This window comes from Raphanus sativus, chromosome 2 (assembly GCF_000801105.2).
Source record: "Raphanus sativus cultivar WK10039 chromosome 2, ASM80110v3, whole genome shotgun sequence".
Lineage (NCBI taxonomy): Eukaryota > Viridiplantae > Streptophyta > Magnoliopsida > Brassicales > Brassicaceae > Raphanus > Raphanus sativus.
The window spans coordinates 13056141-13062533 of NC_079512.1; the positions used below are offsets into that span (position 1 = coordinate 13056141).

Genomic DNA, 6393 nt, shown 5'->3' on the forward strand with positions numbered 1-6393 from the left:
ATATCCAAAAGTATATTCCAAGTTTGATACGAGCTGTTCTACAATCCGATCTATTTTACAATTCAAATAAAATAATTATCATACTAAAGAAATTTTTTTGAACCAATGAATGGTTCTTACAAAACAGGGATATTTTAAAAATAAAAATATTCATGGGTATATTCCAAATTTATTACGAGCTTTTTACAGTAATACATAGATCTGTTTCATAGGTTAAGATCTTATTACTAAATGTAATGGTAGAATAGATCTGTGGGATTTTAGATTTTCTAACTAGATATATATTTTTAGTTATTAAAATTCATCTTTCATTATTGTTTAGATATTATTGCTTCCATTTTATTAACTAAGGTCTTTTAAAACCGGTTAACATGTAGAAATAGGTGAACATGGCAGACAACATACAACATAGACTTTAAAAGAAAACATCCGGCTGAGATTGATTATGGTTCATCTCCCAAAGAGTTATGTTTCTAAATCTGTCAGACTTTGTTATATAATTATGCTTATGTTTATTCCGTTTCATGTTCAAACTTATGTTCTGGTTTTTTACAACCGGTTTAAAACATATATGATATTAATTAGAGTTATTTGCTTTTTTTTTGCATATACATGTTGGATTTTATTTTTGTCTGAAAGCATATTTAGATAGTTTGGTGGTTCTATGGGGATTTTGAATTTGAAATTTACATAGTTTAGGGTTTATATGGTTTTGTTATATAGCTAATCATAGCTGTTGATTGAATTTAAAATCCGACCGAAAGAAATCCTGATTTTATATTTTGTATTTTTTTATTTATGTTTCCAAAGTTCATTTATGTGGTTGTCAATTAAAATATTATATAATACAAATAGACAAACTAAAGTTTTTACGTTACCCCTGTTTGTAATGATGTTCCATTTGAAACTTTTCGATCTTATTTTGTGAGGTGAATGAAAAATATTATAAAATGTTATCATTATCTAAAACAACATTTCTACTGTATAACATCAATAGACATGAGTTTTAAAACTGTGTGATGAAAATGAAAAATATATATAAACACGAAATGACAATATATATAAAAACGAAAACACAAGTCTAATATACAGACTAATCTGAAATTTAGAAAGGGGGATAACCCGCGCTTTCAAAGCGCGGGTCAAAATCTAGTACACCATTAAAGGTATTATTACTATAACATAACTTTGAGCGACGAAAATATTATAGTTATGTTTTCGGAAAGTGTTAAGTATATGGTATCTTGACTTGATTTTTTTTAAGTAGTGAAGAAACTCAATATATATTGTTGAACAAGTTTACATATGTCATTAATTACTCTATTAATTTAAACACACGTTTTAATAAGTTCGAATCTATAACCTGCCAATAATTTGTATTTCTTCTTTATCAAGCAAGACTTAATATGGAAACAAATTAATTAGAAATAATACACTAAATATTTCATGAATCTAATTTGTGTATATCTTTTTGTCAATAATATCCATTGTGGCTTTAATTATTTATTCAGAAACCATGGATACTATGACTATATATACAGTGTTGAGGAGAATTAAAAAAAAACAACTAAATATCAGATCTGATCTTCTCTAAATTTTAGATCTCTACAAGTTAAAAAGACCAAGTATAATAAACATGAAGCTATTAATTATCCAAGCCATACATAATTGTATAGAGAAAATTGGATCGTCAATACTTTGGGATTTGATATAAATCAAAGATTTTTGTTCCGCTGTCAAAAACAAAGTTCAGAAAAAGAGATTGACGAATATCTCTTCTGAACCGATGAAATGAGAGAGTAAGAGACAAACCATAGTTGGAAAATTCAAATAAAAAGTCACATATGTTTATTTCAGAATTTTATCTGTTTTAAGAGTATTCATTTTATTTGGCGCATAAAAAATTTGATTATATGATCTGATCAATTTTGTTGCTATGCCCCAAATAGAACCACACTTACAATTGATGTCTAACTTTAAAGGTTAACCCAGTATGTAGTTGTTTATTTATAATATTTTCATTTTAATTTTATGTAAAATTGTGAAACTATGAATGTAAAAATTTTAAGCCTAAATTGACCATACCTTGATAAATTCAAAATAGTTTTTTGTCGATAATTACAATTACAAATGGTTACCACTCAACATATAGATGATTATATAAAACACACACACAATTATATAGATATCAAAAAAAAATCCAACACATATAAATATTTAATATGTTAATAATATATGTTTTGAAATTTTAAATATTTAACCTCACCCTGCACTTTTTGCGCATATTTTATCCTAGTGGTTAAGTATTTCTGCAACCATTCATTTTGATTAACCCTAGATTAGGATTCTCACATCATGTATGTTAGCTGGTTATTTGTTATCTGTATCACTCGTAGATTTTACGTTCTCTCTTTTTAACATTGCTAATGTGAAAGGCAGTGATTGATATAGGGTTCAATCTTTTTTTTCTAGTTCGAAATAAGTTTATGAATGTAAGATTCTCAACATGTATATAAATAAAATGGATACAGATATATAGATACAAATACAAATTCAATGAAGATGAAAATTTATATACAAGCGTTATTCAGAGCATAGAGTCTGTCATGGCCGGAAGTCGTCGGAAAAAGTTGAGTGGAGTGGAGGGAATACGATGTCGGAGCCTAGGGTGTCTCATGAAGTAGTAACCAGAGAGGATAGCAAATAGTTTAAAAGGTGTTATGTACAGAACCATGGCTATGATTAAACAGAACGTCACGAATATTGCTGTTGCACGTGGATCACGCCAGCTCAACAGGGCCTGCACTCGCTCTCCCTGTGCCGCTATGTCTCCCACCACCGACTGTATCTTCCCCGCCACAATCCTCAGCCGGTCGTACCTGACAAACAAGAACGACATAGCCAAACACCGTATCAAGATTTGTTTCTTTAATCCCGACCATTATTTCAGAGGTCTGAGATGAAAAAAAAAATCAAAATCTGTTTGTTACCTCCTTTTAACAATGTCCGGATCCTTCATGGTCGGGAAGATATCAAACTCTTCGTCCAGCTCATCAGCATTCACACTCTCTGCGTAAGACAGTTTGGTGTCCATATGAGGAGGAAACCTTGGCCTAAACCTGTAGTTCCACAGCCCAATCACAGCCATATACAGAAACACCGTAGGCAAAATCATCTCCGGGAACATCACAAGCATTGTGTACAGCACGTGCACCAGCGCCGTCGTAACCGGCGTCCTCCAGCTGCACACCTGTCCCATCCATTTCCAAACCGACATCACTCCAGAGAACACCGCGGTGAACCTGTAGAAGTTGGCTTTGCTTCGCCTCATGCTGAACAGATGAGTCTTAGCATCTGTCATATACTCAACTACTTCACGTCTAAGCGGAGGCTCCGAGCGGCCTAGGCGAGCCACCATTATGTTGAGAGCCTGCACCCTAAGCATTTCCTGTAGGTTAACGGATAAAGGTTGTGTGTAATGCATTTTAGGCAAGAGAGGTTTGGTGTATTTCATCAGCATGTTTGAGACTGATGTGCATGTGAACCTCACGGCTAAATGAAGCTCGCCTCTTTTCTTGAGACCAGATGGTTGTAGAACAAGTAAAGGGTAAGCGTTCGTGTAGACACGACCACTCTGAAGAGTGGAGAGTCTGATACGTACTTTCCCAATCGTCGTATCTCTCCCGTTTCCAGCTGAGAAGTGACCGTTGTCGAAGACGCAGATGGTTAGAACCGTTGCCGGATCGAAAACCTCCCATGTGTACTGCTCATTGTACTTTGGACTCAAACTGTTGATTACAGTTCTTGACCGAACCCACTTGTGTCCGTACTTAGCAACAACGTACGTGTCCGACACGCCTTTCCCGTCCCTAGTTTTCACCGGGTGGAGCCCGTTTGCGTTGAGTATCCCAAGCTCCAAGACTCCTATCGGTTGTTTTTTCCAGAGCGGTTTCGCCGTTGGTCTAAGATCGCTGCTGTAGTAAGTAGACTCGTCGAAAACGTGGTAGCCACCCTCAAGAGCCGCGGCCACGTGGATCCTAGTAGCGAACTTCACTTTTTTGGCTTTGTCTTCATCCATTGCGTCTGAGATGGAGTCTTCCAGATGAAACCAGCGGCTACGAAACTTCTTGTCATCCACACGTTTCTCGATAGCAGCGAGAGGAATCACAGCTTTGCCTACTGGCTCGTCTCTGTTAGGTGCAGATTGGTCTTCCACCGAGAGGACCAAGTTTTCTTCAAACGGTTCCGCGACTACAAACATGAACTCCTGGTCCCATGTCGGATGAAACGTTCTCTGAGAGACTCTCGTCTTTAACATCTGATTACCAATCTGGATCCTCACAAAGGCCTCGGGAGGACGGGACTTGTCGGACACGATGATCACGTCCTGAGCTTCTATTATCCTCACCCTTAGGTACCATAGCCGAGGAGAATGGTACACTTTCGACCGGAGGTTGGCGGATATAATGTTGGAGGTGTCCGAAGATGTCAATGAGTCCGAGAAGACAGCATCACCGAAAGCTTCGTCAGCTTGAGTACCTTCCCAGACAGCAAGCATGATCTCAGCTCTCTTCTTCTCACCTCTCTTGTTCTCAAGTCTGTACCACTCGGGAGCTAAAGGACTATCCGGAGGAACACGAGACTGAACCTCATTTAAATCAAACCGAACAGTACCAACGTAATCATCAAGGATAAGGTCTTTATCCTTGACCACTATTTCAAGAACGTTTGACTGAAGATTCTCTTTAGCAAAGGCAAAGACTTGGTTCCACTCCGGATCCGAGTTCTTGTCCAAATGTGTGGTAACTCCTTTGAAGTTTCCGATCTTTACTTCGACAAAAGGGTCTAGGCTTCCGGTGAGGTCTCTGTCGGGGAGATCACGCGCCTTCACGATTCTCACGAAGAGAAACCTCATCTCTTCAACCAGATCATATGTTCCACTTGCTAGTCTCTTTGTACCACGGACCACTCGTCCTCCAATGATCTGTCCACCACCGAGTAAAGGGCTTGTTTCTTTCACAGAGAAATCTGATGGTGGAGCTGGACCGTTGTATTGAACTACTCTTGGAGGAGCCTCTCTCATCTCCTGCATGCCATAGTTCATCGTTGTCGGCTGTTGTTGGTTCACCGAAGGAGTAACGTTATATAACGTACGTGTTTTAGGCTTCGTAAGCTCTGTTCTATTACCACCAGCACTCATCATGTTAGCATCAGCTGTGTTTAGGGAGCTCCTTACAGGTTCACTCCTCCGCGGACTAGGGATATAAGCTCGAGGAGATTCTTGAAAAGAAGGTGTGATAGAAGGTTCGTCAGTGATGAAGACTCTAAGACCAAGCTCTCCACGAGCGCGAGAGAAAACGCTGCGTTTCTCTAGAGGGTAGTTGAAAGGAGCTGCCTCAGAGCGAGGAACAAAGGATGTTCCATTGACTCGAACTTTGCCAAGAAAGGGCTTAGCATCGGTTCCGTCCTGGTAGCTGTAGACATGGGCTTCGAGTGTACGGGTGGAGAGGAAGGAAGGATCAGGGACAAGGAAGAAGAACGACTCGTGCCAGACGGGGTTTGGATCGTTTGGTTTTGTGGTTGTGCGGAATATCTGGTTATCAAACTTGAGTTCCACGAAAGGGCTACATGAGTTTTGCTTGTCTCTGTGGAACAGATCATGCGCGCTTATGACTTCAACGCCTAGCTTTATATTGCTCATTTGAAGCTTTGACTCTAAACTGAAACAACCTTATCAGAAACAAAAGGCAAAAAGACCTAATCAGAGAACTATGGAATATTCATTCATTCTCAGTTAAAAGGAATCATGAAGCCTAAATTAACGGCATGGATCTATCTATAACTACAAAAAAAGAATTTCAAGTGCTATAAGGAGAGTTGAAGAACAATCACATACTGAGTTACAAGAACAAGAAAAAAACATAAGAGAACGAACCTTTTTCAAGTATTTCTCGTCTTCAAAAACAGAGGAGGACAACAAGTGTTAATGATTTCCTCTTAAAGAGTTCGTGTTCTGTTTTACTCTCTATGGTTAGTTACTATTTTGACACGTGTCCATTTTACTTGAAAGGATCAATCTTCTTTGGGACCTTTTTCAAGCATTTCAGGAGGACGAGTCGGATGAGCGTTGACCCAAACCCAATGTTACTACGTATTTTTTTTGTTTTTTTCTTGAGCCTAATCGTTTGTTACTCAATTAATGTCGGCTAACGTATCTTTATGTGTTAAAAATTATTAAAACATAAAATACTGAAGCATCTCTGTGTATTATTAGAAGTTCCTATCAAATCTGAATGCATATTTATAAATTCAGTAGTTAAATAACCATATGTAACAGATGTATTATTTTGTACAGCTAGTTAGGTTACTGCCAAAAGTTAGGTACCTTTGGAA

The 6393-nt window shown here is 37.7% G+C and overlaps 1 protein-coding gene across 1 annotated transcript; it reads right to left on the minus strand.

Moving 5' to 3' along the window:
- Positions 1–2456: 2456 nt before the first annotated feature.
- LOC108842070 (multiple C2 domain and transmembrane region protein 5-like) lies at positions 2457–5989 on the minus strand. Its single transcript, XM_018614876.2, has 3 exons — positions 5936–5989; positions 2991–5730; positions 2457–2879 (listed from the first exon to the last, which is right to left on the minus strand). The coding sequence occupies exons 2-3, from the start codon at positions 5699–5701 to the stop codon at positions 2588–2590; spliced, it is 3003 nt and encodes a 1000-aa protein (XP_018470378.2). The 5' UTR covers positions 5702–5730; positions 5936–5989; the 3' UTR covers positions 2457–2587.
- Positions 5990–6393: the final 404 nt, after the last annotated feature.

Bases quoted from the DNA above. Each gene is read 5' to 3' on its own strand.
- LOC108842070 (XM_018614876.2), bottom strand. From the start codon at position 5,701: ATGAGCAATATAAAGCTAGGCGTTGAAGTCATAAGCGCGCATGATCTG. The intron at 2,880-2,990 runs GTAACAAACAGA...CTTGTTTGTCAG, and splicing joins CCGGACATTGTTAAAAGGAG to GTACGACCGGCTGAGGATTG.